This window comes from Vigna angularis, chromosome 1 (genome assembly GCF_016808095.1).
Source record: "Vigna angularis cultivar LongXiaoDou No.4 chromosome 1, ASM1680809v1, whole genome shotgun sequence".
Lineage (NCBI taxonomy): Eukaryota > Viridiplantae > Streptophyta > Magnoliopsida > Fabales > Fabaceae > Vigna > Vigna angularis.
This window is the reverse complement of record NC_068970.1, coordinates 63,828,117-63,847,730: the sequence shown is the minus strand read 5'-3', so window position 1 is coordinate 63,847,730 and position 19,614 is coordinate 63,828,117. Positions and strand designations below refer to the sequence as shown.

The window sequence follows — 19,614 nt, the reverse complement described above, 5'->3', positions numbered from 1 at the left end:
GATAATTTAAATTCTAGAATCCAACAATAAACTTAGATTTATCGACAAATTTGTTTTTATCACAAAAGTTCATTTATATTTGCAAAAGTTATTGTAATGGATGACAAAAATAATATAACATGGTGTTAAATTTTTACTAATTTTATATTATATCAAGAAAACCATCTTGTAAAGTGAGGTTTACATCAACTTATATATTATAAATTGATTTTATAGATAGAGATGAAACAATAAACTTTAAGTTTAACTTAACTTCACAAAATTAACTAACTTGTAACATAAAGTTTGCACCCAATTATATATCATGAATTGATCTTATTTTTAATTAATATGAAACTTTCTACATGACTCGTTAATATAAACTTTTTTTAGTAAAATTTATTATTAATAAAAATATATATTTGATTGAGTAAGAGGACATAAAACACCTAATATTTTTTTTGTCTTTTAAATATAGCTTGTTATTTTATTTTGAGGTTTTCCAAAAAGCTTAATAGTGACATTTTTAAACTAATAGGCCACATTAGTATTACCTTTGACAAGTCGTAGATCCTCTAGTAGTTACATATTTGCTCTGTTTTGCTTTCATCTATAATGATGAAAAAATAAATAATATAATGTGTTAATGATAAAAACAATTTTTTCTTGTTAGTTAGGTTTTGTTTGGTATTACATTTATACGTAATTTAAACATTTATTCGTACTTATAAATGTTATTATTGATGATGTGATCATATGTTAATGTGACATGTAGCCCATGCATTTGTTCATTATTTTCATTTGTAAATTCTATGTGATATGTATTAATGTGTGTTACGATATCACGTTTTATTAAATATAGTAAACTAGCCAAAACAAATGATGATTAAATAAACTAAGTTGAACCGTTTAAAAAATACACTGTTAGAAAAAAAAATGCTTAATCAAAGAACTGAAGATTATATTGAAACCACATATTTTTATTAAGAAACATTTTAATTTTTTTTTTAAAATTATAATTGATAAAGATATACGATAAGAAAAAAAAAAGAACACAGCATGCTAACTATGTAATAGTATATAATTTTATCTTTAAACAATTTTTTTTCTTAAATAATAGTTTTATTTTAAATAAATTAACTAAAGTTAAATACACTTTATTTATTAAAATATACATTTTTATTATTAATGTCTGACCATGAATAATAAAACGTATATTTAATAAATAACGAGCATTTGGTTGATAAAGAGTTATTTTTATTTTTATGTGATAAAGAGTTATTTTTATTATTAATTTTTTATTTTTATGTGATAAAGAGTTATATTTTTGTATGTATGAATGCGTGAGGAAAAATAAAGAAAAATGATAAAAAAATACTATTAAAAGATTGTATACGTATTTTTTGTAATTCTTTACTTCAGTAACATTATCATTTAACAACGATATTTATTTACAGCAATTTACAGCAATCAATAATTTCTAACAGTTTTCTCTTCGCGTTTCTTTCTTCTTTGGCTTTCTTTGTCAACCCAAGCAATCCCAGAACTGAACCAAAAACATGCATTTTGAACGCTGCAGCACCTGGTTTACATTTATCTACAAAGGATACAATTAATAAACTTCCTCATTTCAGAAATCCAAGTTAAAACTCGCATTTCACATTCACATTCAAATTCAATTTCTTGAATCGGCGAGACCGAGGTAACCAGATCTCGAAGCGCCCCTTCTCTCTCGCGTTTCTGAGAGGGGAAAGGGGAAGTAACCACAAAAGATCGCCAGAAGAAATGTCTCGAATCTTCGAGTACTTCGTGGTGTGCGGGATCGGACCAGAGATTCGAACCATCGACGGAAGCAAAGGCTATTATGGCCCTGGTTGCATGTACCTTCCTTCTCTTCTCGATCAGTATCCTCCTCCAAATCACGCTCTCTATCCTCCTCCGCCGCCTCAGCTTTCCACAGTAAGTAACGAACGACAGAGATAGCATCCTTCGCTTACAACGATTTGGAAGTCTTCTTTACGTGTTATTATCGCGTTGTTGAATTGTTTTGTTTTCAGTTTGACCTGATGTGTGTCGTTGCTGCTTTCAGTGTGTTTTACCCGCCGGCGTTGAATTCTACTCGTCAGGATTCGATTCCAACGATCCTTCCTCGTTTCCTCGGAGCTATCCGATTGTTTTGACCGGTATGGTTGTGTGCGTGCGCTGTTAAATCTTTAATTTACCTTAGTTGTTGTTTTAGTTTCTGTGGAAGTGTTTGAGGAAGTTAGACACTGTTTCTTGAAGCTTCTTGCCGAGGTGGTTCACTAAGACTACCAGGTGAGCACGAGGAATGTGGTCACGGTGAATCTTAAAAATGAGATTAGAGACTGTGCTTACACTACATTGTTTTAGTACTCCAGACTGAGGTATTACTTGTGATGCTCTGTTAATTAAGGAAATGTCACAATGTACGTATGCAGAAGCGATTGGCGATGGAGTGTGTTGTTACGGATAGAATTTTTTGGAGATTATAGAAGGAAAGTAGAGAATATGGAATGCAGTAAGGCTCCCCCAATATCTGTGTATTGAGAAAGAAGCCACATTCTGGGCACCAGAGAGAATTTGTGAACAGAGGCATGAGCAAATCTAATCCGGGGGCAAGTAGAGGTTCTTAAAATGTAGGCATTATGGTTTAACAAAGCAAACGGAGCGAAATTGTTCCAAAGTAATGGGTACATATGATAAACCCAATATTCATCCATCACACTGTAACAATTGTTCCAACTGCAAGCAGCCATCTTATAACGTGTAGTAATAAACTAGCCCCTAGTTTTGACCTCAAATCTGCAAAATATTTTAACATTTCGGTTTACATTTACCTTTACTCCTTCTTTTGTTGCTTTCACAATTCTAACATTGTATATTATGAATTAATATTTCAATAAATTTGTATATATTTTTTTGTTTGGATCATTGTTAACTCTCTCCATGGGTATTATTTTCCAATACCATATTTAACTTAAAAATTTGATACAGAGGGTGATGGATCAAAAATCTATGTCAGCTGCATTTCTTTCCGGGATCTAGTTTGTGAGGATATTGTAGAGGCCTACCGGATACAGGCAAACTCATATGCTGACAAATGCATCTGTCTGGTTTCACGCTTGCCAAGTTTCAGCATATTAAGAAGTGCTCTGGAGGAAATATTTGCTCTCTGTTTTTCCTCAAAAGGAAGTAGGTATGTATGCCATAGTTGCAATAACTTCTCCTGCTTTGTTATGGATCCAGCAGTTGACAATGTAACGACCTTTGTCTATGTTCTGTACAGTACAAAGTATAGCCATTTTCACTTTTTTTGAAAATCAGCACATAACTCAGTTTAATCATTTTCTCTCTTTTTAAATGAACATGTAACTGTTAGCTTTGCTATAGTTGGGCTTCATGAATGTGACTGAGGTTTTTCCCAAGATTAAATGTGAAAATGCATCGTGTTCTGTTTCTGTTGGTTTTAATGTCCCAGCTCTACAATAATTTCAGCAAGCCACTATGGGATGTTATAGCGCATATGGTGTCCAGTGTGCCATTGCCAACGCCTGGGAAGGAACGAGTTCTGTTTGCTATTGAGAGTTGTTTGCTTTCTGTGGAGGCTCCACCGAATGATTGGCTCCCCCATGCTGATGTACAATCTCCTAAGTCCTTTTTCTTGGGTTTGTTTGCTGTGTGCTTCAGCTTCATAACTTCCTTAGCTGACAACTGTCCTAAATTTTGTGGCACAGATATCATTTCTGCCTATAGTGCAGTGCTTGGATGTTGACAACTTAGTGAGACTTTTTACAGCAGTGTTGCTTGAGAGAAGGATTTTGTTTCGAGCTAACAAGTATTTATCTTTCTAAGACTATTGAAGTCTGTTACTTTTTTGGTCAAGATTGGCCTCTATGGCGGCAATGTGTCTGTTCTTTGACTTCCATCTAAACTACCATAAATTTCATATTAATAACAGCATTCACTATGAAGCCTATAGGGAATTTTACCACATATTTACAATTTCTACCTTTGTTTGCTATGCTTCATATTGATAATACAATTTACATTTTTTTCCCTCCGGATATCAAATCTTTTATATTTTTGACAAGGTGAGCAGTCTGGCAGGTGCATTTGATGTAATGGTGTCAAAAAGATCCATTTTGATGTTTACTTTATCAATATTTTAGCATGAGTATTTTAGGGAAATATGATAAGGAAGGACCATGTGCTGCAGGTTGATCATAATTCTCCCTCGTTTATATCTTAGTTGTCTGGTAATTTGTCATTTAGATTTTATATTAACTCAGTTTGTAAAATGATTGTTTAGTCTGTATTTTACTTTGGCAGGTATTCACTTCTTACACTTGTATCAGAGGCGATTTGTCACTTAATTTACCCTTTCCGATGGCAGGTGAGATTTACTTCAGACTTGGCATTAGTTTTTCCTATATTTATGTACTCCATTCTTTTCACTCAAACTAGTTCAGTACTGATATTTCTACACACGAGTGAAATTATTGCTTATGCCTTTTTTAATTCAACAATGTGAATATTGTATGATAGATAGTTAGATTACAATAAGAAATAATGTGGATTTTGATAAATATGGCATAACAACAACACATTGAGTAGAAGCACATTTGATATTTTAGATTGATACATACATGTGATAAGGCATTGTCTAGGTATGTAATCCTGGATGAATATGAATGTAGTCTATAAAAAATCCCGACACGAGCATTATACGTATTAAACATACCAGCAAGCCTGATCAAACATTGTTTTGTAGGTACTGATATCATAATAAGAGTCATCAATTATGACATAAGTACAGTTATAGACAGTAAATAAATATAATTTATAAACAATAGATGAAATTGTGTTAATTGAACTAAGTAACATGCATATTAGTAAATATCATCTAGTGATTAAGAATGTTGGATATGATTGGTACAGGTTGGAGTGCTAACCTGCAGATCTTTATTCCAACAACATACCAAGTTTCCTCAATGTGGAGAAACCCAACACATACAATTTCTGGTTATTCGAGAGAACCAAACTCTCCATTCTTCCTATTCTTTTCAGAATGTACAAAAACAATAAAAAACTGCTAAAAACAACTACCTACACACTTTATAAAATTCTGAGACAATGAAACCTACCCCAGAAAATTATAACTGTTTGTTCCTTTTATTTCTCCTAATATAAATATTTTTCTTGAACCTATCAATACCCCTCCATGAAGTTTCACCTTGTCATTAAGGTGAAAAGTAGAAAACTCCTTATTGATGGTAGTAGCATCTTCCTAGTTGTTTTCAATGGGTGAGAGGTGTTTTCAACTGGATGAACTATCTTCTTTTTTCCTTATTTTGTAAACTGTATCAAACCTATCAACACTCCCTCCATGAAGGTGCACCTTATCCTCAAGGTGAAATTTTGGAAATTCTTTATGAATGCAGACAGCAGATTCCCCTAATTCCTGCATTCCCTCCTCTGAAATAAGCAGCATATGGAGCTATTTATTTTTGCAAGTATGATTAGGCCCAAACTTTTCATCACACCTAAAGCATAAGCATAGGCCCTTCTAAATGGTGTCCCTCCTTGTTGAGATTGATGGTGCTCACACAACCACTGTTCTCTCCACTTCCTTTGTTGGAGTGGGTAAAACCCACTGGATGTCTCCCTTCCTGTGAGTAACTACAAGTAGGTGGCAATTTTCTATAGGTGTTACTTTGAAGTTGCACAGTGAGAGAGTCCCCTTGGTGGTGACTCTAACCTTTTCCTCCCCCATTTGAGCCTTAATCATTAACTCAGCAAGATTATGAGGTTCATAAACTTTAACCTCCGCCTCTATGTCTTCATTCAGCCCATTCAAGAATATGTCCACCAAGTAATCTGGTTGTATTCCTTTCATGAATACTGCATATTGTTCAAACTCCTCAATATATTCCCCTATAGGTCTAGTTTGACGAAAGCCAAGCAAAACTTCAAATGGGTTCTGCAACATTGTTGGCTGAAATCTTCTAACCACTGCATCTTTGAAGGTTTCCCATGTTGGATGCGGATGGCAGGTTTCCCACCATTGAAGCCAAAGCTTTCCCCTCCAATGCCACCATAACAGCCTTCATTCACTAACCCCTTTCAAACGGAAATACCATTCTAATCTATTGGTCCACCCATAAGCTTCGTCCCCTGCAAACACAGTAATGTCCAACTTCCTCCATGTGGTAGAAATCCCAGTAGAACTTGGATGCTATTGCCATGGATGCTATTTCCAAGGATGACCGTGAGGATAATGGGGTAATGAAGGAGGAAGTTCTACTGGGATTTCTGCCACATGGAGGAAGTTGGACATTCCTGTGTTTGCAGGGGACGAGGCTTATGGGTGGACCAATAGATTAGAACGGTATTTCTGTTTGAAAGGGGTTAGTGGGAGGAGCGAATGAAGGTTGTTATGGTGGCATTGGAGGGGAAAGCTTTGAATTGGTTTCAATGGTGGGAAACCTGCCATTCACATCCAACATGGGAAACCTTCAAAGATGTGGTGGTTAGAAGATTTCAGCCAACAATGTTGCAGAACCCATTTGAAGTTTTGCTTGGCTTGCGTCAAACTGGACCTATAGGGGAATATATTGAGCAGTTTGAACAATATGCAGGGTTCATGAAAGGAATGCAACCAGATTACTTGGTGGACATATTCTTGAATGGGCTGAATGAAGACATAGAGGCAGAGGTTAAAGTTTATGAACCTCATAATCTTGCTGAGTTAATGATTAAGGCTCAAATGGTGGAGGAAAAGGTTAGAGTCACCACCAAGGGGACTCTCTCACTGTGCAACTTCAAAGTAACACCTATAGACAATTGCCACCTACTTGCAGTTACTCACAGGAAGGGAGACATCCAGTGGGTTTTACCCACTCCAACAAAGGAAGTGGAGAGAACAGTGGTTGTGTGAGCACCATCAATCTCAACAAGGAGGGACACCATTTAGAAGGGCCTATGCCTATGCTTTAGGTGTGATGAAAAGTTTGGGCCTAATCATACTTGCAAAAATAAATAGCTCCATATGCTGCTTATTTCAGAGGAGGGAATGCAGGAATTAGGGGAATCTGCTGCCTGCATTCATAAAGAATTTCCAAAATTTCACCTTGAGGATAAGGTGCACCTTCATGGAGGGAGTGTGATAGGTTTGATACAGTTTACAAAATAAAGAAAAAAGAAGGTAGTTCGTCCAGTTGAAAACACCTCTCACCCATTGAAAACAGCTAGGAAGATGCTTCAATAAGGAGTTTTCTACTTTTCACCTTGAGGACAAGGTGAAACTTCATGGAGGGGGTATTGATAGGTTCAAGGGAAATATTTATATTAGGAGAAATAAAAGGGACAGACAGTTATAACTGTCTGTGGGTAGGTTTTATTGTTTCCGAATTTTATAAAGTGTGTAGGTAGTTGTTTTTAGCAGTTTTTCATTGTTTTTGTACATTCTGAAAAGAATAGAAAGAGTTGAGAGTTTGGTTCTCTCGAATAACCAGAAATTGTATGTGTTGGGTTTCTCCACATTGGAGGAAACTTGGTATGTTGTTGGAATAAAGATCTGGAGTTTCTAAAACATCTCATTATAGGTCTAAAAAAGCCTATCATTTTGAACCTATCAGATTACAACCTGTATAGTGATGCAATAACATTCTTTCTTTTGATTAAAAGAATTCCAGCAAGTGATGGAAAGGGAGGACATTTTATGCAATTACTCATACGTCAATAGAACTCCACAGATCTGTCAAACTATTGTAAATAAAGTTGGTTACATATTCCATATGGAACAAAGAGTATGGATATAAGGGGTGATACCTCCAAACAACATTTATTTTCTTCTTTAATCACTATATTCAATTAGTTATGCATCACCCTTCGGGACGAAACCATGTTAAACTGGGGCAGTTACCCCCTTGTATACAAAATATTCTAACCATGTAGACTTGTATGCGAATATAATATATTTGTGTCTATTTTTTTAAATTCCCACCTTATCCCCTTCTTCCACCGCACCCCCTCCATCCTTACTGGTACACAGTTATGTTTACAAATTTTATACAATAATTGTGAGTTTCATCTATTAAAGCTAAACTTTAAAACGCCATAAGATAATTAAATCTGTCATTTTGTCACATTGTGTCATATTTCAAACACTATTATAAAGATTCAGTTTTGTTTTTATTTTGTTTTATAAGTAAAATTGAACCGTAAAAATAGTTATTATGTTAGAATACACACTAAACTCACTCATAAGAACACAGAGGAAAAGGAAAAGAGAACAAGGGATATGGTGACTGAATCTGAAATTTTACATTTCATACACATGTATCACAGTACATCATTACTATTAATAGAACTATTATAAGCAATGAGTCAACTGTCCACTAGCTACCTAACTAATATACAACTCTGTCTGAAATATCTACAACAATTAATAGAAATAAATAAAATACATATTAGGATTTTTTTTTCATTATAGGATTTAATTTTGCTTTTAATTGATAGTAAGATAATTTTATCAATAGAAAGAATGCCTCTGTTTTAGATTTGGAATGCTTTTAATTTGTTTTTATAAAGCAGTCCGTTTATGTTAAGATATACATTATAATTTTATTTTTTTTATTTCTCATACATTATAGATATATGTTAGGAAGAATTTGGTTGCTTGTTTAGATACGCTTTAGGCAGTAATTTTGTTTTGAATTGCTTTTAATATTTTTATAGATAATTTTTTTCATTGTAAAGTAAGGATTTATAATATTTGGATTTTGGTGGATGATTAATTCTTATACAAATAGTTGAAGTATGACAACTCAGCTTTGTTCATCCTTTAAGAAAAAGGAAGGTAATGATTTTGACCAATTTTACCGTACTTTTGTGTAATAAACTTGAGAAATTTCACCACAAATTCAAATTTGATGAAATGATTTACCAGTATCTTTAATTACCTAAGTCATGTAATACTTTTCAAAACTCATCATAAACTTGAGAAATTTCACCACAAACTCATAAACTTGATGAAATGATTTACTAGTATATTTAATTACCTAAGAAGTGTAATATTTTTCAAAACTAAATCTTATACGATTATTAATAGTAAAATTGCTAGTCATTGTTGATTTTGATTATCATGTGATAAACCCCCCCTTTCTTCTGTATATTTAGCATCCCCGCTGGAAAATTTATTGTTCTGCCTGTGTGCATACCATATTTAATAACTTCTCTTGCTAATTCTTAAAATATTGATGTTGACTCACTTCTAATCCCTCTTTCTTGGGTCTTTTTTTTTTCTTTCCTCAAGCATGTATACATTCCGTTGCTGTTTTTCAGTGGAGTAGATTATATTGATGCTCCTACACCATATATGATGGGGCTCCATTCGGGTGTTGATATTTCTGCTCTGGCAATGGATGGGGTAAGTCATTCCTTATCTTGTTCCTAGTCATTGCGATCACTTATTTTTCAGAATTCCAGTTTGTAGCCAAGTTCACCTTGTATTGAGTCTTGTGAATATCATTTAGTTTTTGACCACTAGTTGCAATCTTTTGATTCTTCATTTGATCAAAGGTATACTGTCATAACTAATTATGAGAAATAAAGAAGATTGGGAGAAAATATCCCTTATGTGTTTAGACTACACATAGGGTAGTTTATTTATATTGTAAGATATGGGCCAATGCCCTTAATACAGAATAGACTAAGCCCAAATAACAGAAACACACATCTTAACATCTAACACTCCCCCTCAAGCTGGAGCATATAAATCATATGTTCCAAGCTTGTTACAAAGATAATCAATTCTAGGTCCTCGTAAGGACTTAGTGAATATGTCTGCCAACTGGTTGCTTGAGTTAACAAACTCAGTCTTGATATCTCCGGATATGATTTTTTCTCGAATGAAATGACAATCAACTTCAATGTGTTTGGTTCTCTCATGGAAGACAGGATTAGAGCTAATATGGAGAGCAGCTTGATTATCACATATAAGTATCATGTGAGTGACATCTCCAAATTTCAATTCACTAAGCAATTGTTTAAGCCACACAAGCTCGCAAGTAGCTGATGCCATAGCTCTATATTCTGCATCTGCACTCGACCTTGCCACAACACTTTGCTTCTTACTTTTCCAAGATATCAAGTTGCTACCAATAGAGACACAATATCCAGAAGTAGACCTCCTATCAGAAGGGGAACCAGCCCAATCAGCATCTGAATAGCAAACGATCTTTGTATCGTTGTTAGGGCCATATAGCAAACCTTTTCCAGGTGATCTTTTAATATACTTCAGTATACGAACAATTGCATCCCAATGGTCTTCACATGGGGAGTTTAGAAATTGACTCACCACACTAACTGCGAAGGAAATGTCAGGACGCGTAACAGTAAGATAGTTTAATTTACCAACTAGTCTTCTGTACCGTTCAGGATCTGAGAAAAGCTCCCCCTGATTTGGTAGGAGTTTGATGTTAGGGTCCATAGGTGTCTCAACAGATTTACAGTTCATTAACCCTGTTTCCTCCAAGATGTCTAACGCATACTTCCTCTGAGATATGACAATACCATCATTGGATTGTGCTACTTCAATACCCAAAAAGTACCGAAGTTTGCCAAGATCTTTGGTTTGAAAATGATGACAAAGGTGTTGTTTCATCTGAGAGATGCCAAGATAGTCACTTCCTGTGAGAACAATATCATCGACATACACTATTAAATAGATACATCCAGCACTCGAGTGGCGATAGAACACTGAATGATCCGCTTCACTGCGAGACATACCAAATTGTTGAACAACACAACTGAATTTACCAAACCAGGCCCGAGGAGACTGTTTTAGGCCATACAAGGATTTGCGAAGACGACATACCAATCCAGATGACTCCCCCTGAGCAACAAAGCCAGGTGGTTGCTCCATATAAATTTCTTCCTGCAAATCACCATTGAGAAAAGCATTTTTGACATCAAGTTGGTAAAGAGGCCATTGTCGAAGAGCGGCCATGGCAATGAAAAGGCGAACAGAGGTCATTTTTGCCACTGGAGAAAAAGTATCACCATAATCCAAACCAAAAATCTGTGTGTAGCCTTTGGCAACCAATCGAGCTTTCAAACGATCAATGGTGCCATCAGGACCAACCTTGATAGCATACACCCACCTGCAACCAACAACAGACTTTCCAGATGGTAATTGGACAAGCTCCCAAGTTCCACTTTCCTGTAAAGCACTTAATTCATCCATCATAGCTTGACGCCAACCAGGATGAGTTAAGGCATCACCCACAGATTTGGGAATTGACACAGAAGAAATGGATGAGAGACAAGTATAAAAAGATGGAGATAATCTGTGGTAATTAAGAATAGTATAATGGGGAGAAGGGTTACGGGTAGAGCGTATACCTTTACGGAGGGCAATAGGCAAGTCAGACTCAGTTGCTGGAGCCGGAGGAGACACATGAGGCGGCACCGGAAGTGAGTCATGAGGGAGACAATTACGGCGACTATAAACCTGAAGGGGTGGAGGTGAAGGATGATCCTGTGGTGAATGAGAGTCTAAAGAAGGAGAAGACAAAATGGGTGGAGCATCACCAGGAGGATCACAGATAAGAGGAATATCAACAGTAACAGGGAGAGGTACAAAACTAGAAGATAGATGTGAAAAGTAAAAAGAAGACTCATCAAAAGTGACATCAGCAGAGATAAAATGACGATTGAGGGAAGGGGAAAAACACTTATAGCCCTTTTGTGACCGTGGAAATCCTAAGAAGACACATTTGTGAGACCTAGGAGATAACTTATCAAGACCAGGACTAAAATCATGAACAAAACATGTAGACCCAAAAACTCGAAGAGGTAATGGATGCAGAGGGTCTTGAGGAAATAAGATAGAATGAGGGATTTTGTTATCTAGGACGGAAGATGGCATGCGGTTGATAAGATAACATGCTGTGAGAACTGCATCACCCCAAAAACGTGAGGGTACTTGACCATGAATAAGAAGTGTACGAGTTGTTTCAATAAGGTGTCTATTCTTACGCTCAGCCACCCCATTTTGTTGAGGGGTATAAGCACATGAGGTTTGGTGAAGAATGCCATGAGAAGCCATAAACTGTTTAAACGGTTGAGAAAGGTATTCACGGCCATTATCACTACGTAAATTTTGAATAGACACCCCAAACTGTGTTTTTATTTCATTGAAAAAAGATTGAAAAATAGAAAACAACTCAGAACGATTCTTCATTAAAAACAACCAAGTACATCTGGAATAGTCATCAATAAAGGTAACAAAATACTGAAAACCTAAAATGGACTTAACACGACTAGGTCCCCAAATGTCAGAATGAACCAATGAAAAGGGGGACGACGCCCGTTGTGAGACACTACGAAGAAAGGAACTACGAGTATGCTTCCCTAACTGACAAGACTCACACGACAAACTTGATAATGTGGACAACCTCGGGACAAGTTGTTGTAGTTTGGCAAGACTAGGATGACCGAACTGAGCATGAAGAAGGGATGGTGACTCCATGACTACGCCAACATGTGGAGAAGGGCGGAGATGATAAAGGCCATGAGACTCACATCCTGTGCCAATCATGTGTTTCGAACTCCGGTCCTGCAACCAAACAGAATCTTTAGTAAAGGAAATAACACAATTAAGAGTACGAGTTAAACGACTAATGGACAATAAGTTGAAGGGAGACCCAGGGACATAAAGTACATGATCAATGGATATGGATGGAAAAATATTAACAGTACCAATACCATGAGATGAGACTCTAGACCCATCAGCCATTGTTACCGAGGGTAAATTAGCCGGACATGACAAGGAAGAAAACAAGGACTTGTTACCAGTGATATGATCGGTGGCGCCTGAGTCAAGGACCCAAGGTCCAAGGGAGTGAGTTAGACCAACAAAAGGTGTACCTGTACGTGCAACAGATGCAGATGTAGTGGAACCAGAGTGCTGATGATCCTCATACCATCTGAGAAATTCGTTAAAGATTGCAGGTTTGTCTACGATATTAGATGAAGTAGGATGGTCTGCAGACGGTGATCGGGGAGGTGGATCAGAATTTGCCACTGCTACAGGTCGAGGAGGACGTCCATGGAGAGCATAACATCTATCAATCTTGTGGCCTAACTTGCCACAATGGTCACATTTTGGACGTCCTTTACTTGGCTTGCGAGACCGACTTCGATCATCACGTTGAGCAGCCATAACAGAGGAATCATCAGTACGAGAAGATGTCTCAGTGACGGGTTTGCTCGGTATACGCAAAAGAGCAGAACAAGTAGAAGTAAAGTTGGGTATGACAGGAGAACCCAAAATCTGATCACGGACATGAGAAACATCATCAGAGAGTCCGTATAATGCCAACAACATGAAGAACTTTGATCGTTGTTCCAATTCTTCAGCAGGAGTGGAAGCAGGAGGTAATATATCATTAAAGTCATGAAGAAGGGCATGAATTTTACCCAAATATTCTGCCATGGGACCAGGATTGCGCGGACCAATATTAGTTAATAGGTCCTGACAAACACCATAAAGACGCTGAGTGTCATTTGTGTATAACAACTTTGCTTGTGCCCATACTTCTGAACATGTCTCATAGGATCGAAACATTTGTTTCAGTGAGGAGTGAATGGTGGACTTTATAACAATGCATAACTGAGCATCAATTTTCATCCAGCGGGAAGTGTCATCTATGAGAGCAGTAGTCACATTTTGAGTAAGATGATCTAAGTACTCCTGACTCTTCAACCAAAGTTTGATGTCGGACGCCCAGGTTGCATAATTTGTGCCATCTAACTTGTCAATGGACAAGTGTACATTCACATAATTAGTATATATTGAGGGATCAGAAGATGAGCCACCAATAGAGGTGTTTGTAGACGAGGAAGACGCCATGGAGAGGGAGAAACCCTAAAAATTCAAAGTGCTCCGATTGACGCAACGACCACAGATTCAGAAAGAGGGCGAGGAGGCGATCACGGCGGTGCTGATCGGCGGCGGAAAGCTCCGGCGACGCGCCGGCACTCGCGGCGGCAGCGGCAGCGGCGACTCTTGCGGCGGCGCGTGGAGGCGCGTGAGAGCTCCGATCGCGGCGATCTTCGTGCGACGGTGGTCGCCCGGCCGAGACGCTTCCGATGGAGTGGTCGCCGGTCGATTCTAGTGCTCCGGCGACGGAGGCGGCGGTGGCGACGGCAGCGGCGGCGACGCGACAACAGCAGCAGTGATGAGTTTGAAAAATATTTTAAGAGTAAAAGTTAGATGAATTCTTGTTTTCAGAAAAAAAGAACCATTATCGTTTTTTAGGTTGCTAATTCTCATTTGGGGCTACTTTATGATACATCATATTTAATGCTCTAAAGTTTAACTTTACTAGATAAAGTTGGGGATGATGATACTTGGAAAACCCAAGTTCAACATTGGATAAAGGTAGAGCTTGAAAAGAGAAGTATACAGGTGGGGACAGTTCTTATCTTACATGCTCTTATTATAAAGTTGGGTTAAGTCTAAGTCCATTCTAAGATAGTCTGTAATAGGAAGTGAATTAGAGTGTGTTTGTAACATATCTCATGATATTGTAAGAATTGAGAGCTTCTAACAGCTTCTAGTAGTAAACCTAATATCCTACTATCAACCTGTAACAATCTGGCCACCATGTGAACCCCCTACTGGTGGTTTGTTGGATTTTTCCGAGGCAATCAGGCCGTGGGCTGCCATGCAAAGGACACATTAAAACACTATCATATTCTTGATCTTGCTTATGATCCCGACTCTTGCTTCTTTATATAGTTGGTGAAGTATTTTTTAAGTTGGCCTGCCAAGTAACAGCTTACTCTGATAGCTTCTCAATTGATGTAAGGTGTTACTTAGAAGTGCAACTTCTTATTTTATTTTATTTGTGGCTTTGTTTTGTTAATTTAGAGGTCAGAATGCATGTGAAGTATTCCATTTGTTTCAAATGAATGTTTAGCTTTGATAATAATTGTGAAAATAGTGAAAAATTAGGGATAAGATTAATTCTCCTTGTGTAGAAAATACACATAAGATAATTTAATTATAATGAAGAACCATACAGGGAAATATGGGCTAAGCCCAAATACACATAATATTGTAACTAATAATATCTAACAATAACGTTGTATTTTAACCTTTTGTAGGTTGTTGTTGTGGATCTTGAGTATAATCTCATTACTACCTCAGAAGAAATTCCTCCTATTCCTGAGCCAGAATTCAGTATTTTGCGTGGTGAAATAATGAAGCTAATATATCCCAATGTAATTGGAATTGATGAGATGAAGTCTGGAATATACCGTCTATCTGAGCATGATTCTAAACTTAGGGGTAAGCTATGGGGAGAGGACCATGACCTTCAGCTAAGGTGATGTTTTGATGCTAGAGTATTTACTGTTTTCCATGAGTTGCATATTTATTATCCTTGCCATATCTTTGAATTTAGGCTTAATTGAACCTTTTGTTACTCTGTTTTTGTTGAAATTCAAATTTGGTCTCAAATGTTTTTATGTAAACTTAACATTCAAATTTTAATGGAAATGCTGACTTTGCACTCTACTGCACTTTCATATCAGCATCTGTGTTAAATATTGAACACCATTTTAATGGACAGCTCAAAATTTCAAAATTAAAATAGCGGGTGATCAAATTCTTTTTTCTTAAAGAAAGAATGGCAGGATTAAATTCAAATTTCAGTGATAGTAGAGAATCAAATATACAATTAAGCTTTGAATTTTTGTAATTCAGCAAAAAGATGCAACTGGACTAATAAATTGATGGTTGATTTGTGCCTTCTATTGAATTCAATGTGGCTAATCCTCTAAATGAAATCCATCCTCAAAATAGCCTTCAACAATTATGAACGTAACTAATAAGTTTTTCTGTGGGCAATACATTTGATAGCGCACTAGACATGTTGGTTGCACATAATTGATCTCTTGTCTGATGTGTTTTTTTTTGTCCTTGTGTGTTGTACAGGATGATATTCCTTAAGTTTTTTGCAACACTTTTAAGCGGATATCGCAATTTCTTAGTATGACTTTTTCTTTGCTGCTTCAGATATTTACTTTTTCAATAATCTACCATAGCACAACATTGTTATGAGCTTTGAATTTGTTTGATATCAGGAAAATAGTGCCACTCAAGTCTTCAACACTCAAGCTTTTTTGAAGAAGCGTTCTCGATCTACTAACCAACCACCAGAGCCCATGGTAAATTTTGGATTATGTTCTCCAATTAGCAGTAATGGCAAGTAACAATGGCTTAAATGATCCTAATTTTGATTAGAATTCTTTACTGATTATGATAGTTTGATATAGTCTCATGATGTATTGCATTGAGCATTTGCCAACTTGAGCGTGGATGGTCTTGATTTTGTTAAATTAATTTTGGTTGAAAGTGAGATGACCCATGTTTGGAAAATTTAATATAAAGGGTGTGTTCTTAGTAAAACACTAAATCTTAGTATGATATTCTCAACATAGTGCAAATGCTACCATTTTTTTTTTTACATTTTTTTGCAAATATTATTCAGAGGTCCCACATCACCTACCTCCTTGGGTTTAGCAACTATGCTAATGCCAATTGATTTTAAGATAGAATATAATTTGTGTTTTCATAATCATGTTTAAAAGCATCCAACCCATGTTTGGAAGCATCCAATGCTTTTTCCATGCATTACGATAGATGTAATATTAACAATTCCACCATGTAGCAGATAGATTCTCTTTTCCTGAATTATGACTGGAATGCTAATTTATTTGTCATATCAGTGTAGACTTTCTCTTCCTTTATAGTAATTCCAAATTTGATTTTTACAGATAGCTCAATTCCTTGACTCTCATGGCTTCTTGGATTATTTGGAAAGAGGAGTAGGTTCTGATGAAAACAACAATAATCTGCTTGACAAGCTGCAAGATGCAATTGGAAGGGGTCAAAATCCTATGTCAATTCTTCCTTCACCCCCAATAGAAACCGAGGTTTTAACAGTATCAGATTCTGATATTGGAATATCAGGTGAAATGAATGACTTATAAACAAGGTTCTAGCTAAATGATTTTGTTGTGAATACCTGCTAAACTTCATATGGTCATAACTTTTTGTTTCTTCAGGATCTGGGGCCAAATACACTTATGATAAATTCCCTGTAAATATCAGAACAGATGACCAAGAAGAAAAGAGGAAACAGACTCTTGCAGCAGTTAGTAACGCCTTTGAGTACTCAGGAAGACATGCTCCAAGGTAAATGCAAGCAATTATGAAACGGGTAAAGGATGTTTTAAGTTTATCATTATTTCTATATCAGTGCCAGGACTGCACATCCTTTTCAGTCATTTCAAAAAGTCTTTTCTAAATGGAACATCTGCCAATATGCCAAATGTTTGCATACACATAAGGATCCCTTATCCATACGACAAATTTCATAAAGGTATATGTATTACCTTATGTTTCATAAAGGCAAGGAAGCTTGGGAGTTTATTTATATAGATTGCCTCAATTTTTATGGGTGTCAGCCACATCAATTTTGACATAAATTGTAGTGCCAAAAGTTTTTGGCTCTTTTTACATCATTATTTTTTGATAAAAGAACAATGTTTGCAGAGGAAAAAGTTTGGAGTAGGAGGATGCTTTATCTTTCTAGAAGCCAACATAGCATAATTCATAAACTAGAAAATCTCTTCAACTAAGTGAAATTTGGCTGTCTCTTTTCATGTCCAATAGTGAAATATATGTAACTAGCCTGTACTAATTACTATGTATTATAATTGTGTAAATATGAGTAACTAAGACCATTTTATCCCACCAAAGAGGTAATGGCTTGAACAATCTGGTGTCCCTCTCCAGTCATAGTCCATAGGTTAAATAATAGCTTACGTTCTAGAAAGTGCCCTACACTTAAAATATTCAAAAAACTTACATCCTAGAAAAATTCACAAATGTATTAGAAATATTTTAGAGCCCCCAATTTGGTCCTCCAAAGCCATAGTCACCACATTAGTCCTTGAAAAGCTCCAATAAGTCTTTTATTTTGTGTCCCCACTTTAGGCCCTCTTAATAACAAATATAATGTCATTTTTATGTGTGAGGGATTGATGTGGTTATCAATTGTTTTGGGTGACAATTTTTGATGGGCTAATAAGATGAGTGTTGATTTAAATCTTTGAAAGGCTAATTTAGTTCCAAGAATTTTGTGAAGGACTAATGTGGTGAGTGGTGATGCATATTGTTATTTGGTAATTGGGTGGGATGGAATTTGGTTTTGACATGCAATACTTTCTGCTTTATTTTATATATCTATTTATATTGAATAAACTGATTGCCAGGCTTGCTTGTATGGTTTAACTTTTCTTCTTTCTCTGCTTTTTTCTCTATCTTACTATTCCTTTCTGTGTTGACCAGTAAGGATCCTTTAGCAGATACTCTTAGTCCACTTGAGAGAGCTGTAAGTTAAAACCAATAGGACATTACTGCTTCTTGTGTGTCAACATACAGATTTAAGTGGTCCCTAAAATTATTGATTTATTTGTTTCAGGCTGAAAGGGACCGCATGGTGCTAGATATTAAGGTTAAGCTGCAGGTAGCCTCTTTGATCCTTTTATATTCATTCCTTTGTGTATGTGTTCTGATAATGGAAATAAAAGGAAGCTGCTATACAAGAGAAAATAGATAAGTACTTAATTATTTGTAATACCAGCTATTACTTAGAAATCCAGTTATATAGTTGGGGGTGAGTAAGTGTTTGTACGCAATCCTACGGACTGTGAATTGTGCCCCTATCTGCTATCTCTAGCTCACAATGGGGTGGGAGGGGAGGGGCCTTGTTGGGTAATGCTTCATATATGATGTTTATTTCTGTTCTGTACCATTTATATTTTCTTTTAATTCTATCATGTCATAAAAAAAAAGGGCATTCTATTTCTCTTCATGGTCTTTTGCATAACACAGGGTTTATGGCTGCGGCTTCTTAAACTGGGAGCGACAGATGATCCTCTCTCATCTTTTGAATATGGAACAATACTTGGTATTATGTTATGACACATCTATTTCTTGTTAATACTTGTAGAGAGAATATGTTGTTTGTTGACAGACAAATGACTATTGGAAATCTGGAGAGCCTGCCAAAAAGTGATTGTGTGGTTGGTTTTGCAGCTTTGATTGAATCTGATGCAGAAGGGATTGGTGGTAGTGGATTTGTTGAATGTATAAGGGAGCATATACATTCGGTTAGAAGCTTTATTTAGCTCACACTGATAGTTATTTATAATTCTGGAATCTGGTACATTGAATCTTATGCTGGATCTTTTTACCAGGGTTGGGACTGTCATCTCACTGAAGAACAGTTTATTGCAGTGAAAGAATTGGTAAAAGATGTTATTCATTTTTATATTTAACTTTTTAATCTGCCATGTGTTTACACTTGTTGAGAAGATATATTTTGAATTTATTGAATCTACAAGTGACATTTGTTGGTGTAGCAATCTTGATATGCTGCCAAGCAAACTTGAGGTGACTGGCATGCCAACCTTCTCGATTAACATAACCAACCTGTTGCCTGATATTCTGCCGACTCAGTGTGGCAACAA

The 19,614-nt window shown here is 36.3% G+C and overlaps 1 protein-coding gene across 3 annotated transcripts in view; it reads left to right on the top strand.

Moving 5' to 3' along the window:
• Positions 1-1,467: 1,467 nt before the first annotated feature.
• The window catches only part of LOC108347370 (DENN domain and WD repeat-containing protein SCD1), a 40,315-nt gene continuing 22,168 nt past the window's right edge, over positions 1,468-19,614 (top strand). Inside the window, exons 1-17 of one of the 3 annotated variants that reach the window (XR_008247193.1) lie at positions 1,468-1,938; positions 2,069-2,162; positions 2,995-3,196; positions 3,496-3,637; positions 3,735-3,835; positions 4,330-4,393; positions 9,317-9,430; positions 15,178-15,398; positions 16,010-16,064; positions 16,159-16,242; positions 16,852-17,047; positions 17,143-17,272; positions 18,431-18,473; positions 18,564-18,608; positions 18,977-19,052; positions 19,181-19,254; positions 19,342-19,392. Coding sequence is in view for 2 of the 3 variants with exons in the window: in XM_017586560.2 (XP_017442049.1) it covers positions 1,765-1,938; positions 2,069-2,162; positions 2,995-3,196; positions 3,496-3,637; positions 3,735-3,835; positions 4,330-4,393; positions 9,317-9,430; positions 15,178-15,398; positions 16,010-16,064; positions 16,159-16,242; positions 16,852-17,047; positions 17,143-17,272; positions 18,431-18,473; positions 18,564-18,608; positions 18,977-19,052; positions 19,181-19,254; positions 19,342-19,392 (1,866 nt within the window). In the remaining variant the exon portion in view is untranslated. Of the gene's footprint in view, positions 1,939-2,068; positions 2,163-2,994; positions 3,197-3,495; positions 3,638-3,734; positions 3,836-4,329; positions 4,394-9,316; positions 9,431-15,177; positions 15,399-16,009; positions 16,065-16,158; positions 16,243-16,851; positions 17,048-17,142; positions 17,273-18,430; positions 18,474-18,563; positions 18,609-18,976; positions 19,053-19,180; positions 19,255-19,341; positions 19,393-19,614 lie in introns of those variants that run through there. The other 2 variants (XM_017586560.2, XM_052873472.1) reach the window with 2 other exon arrangements.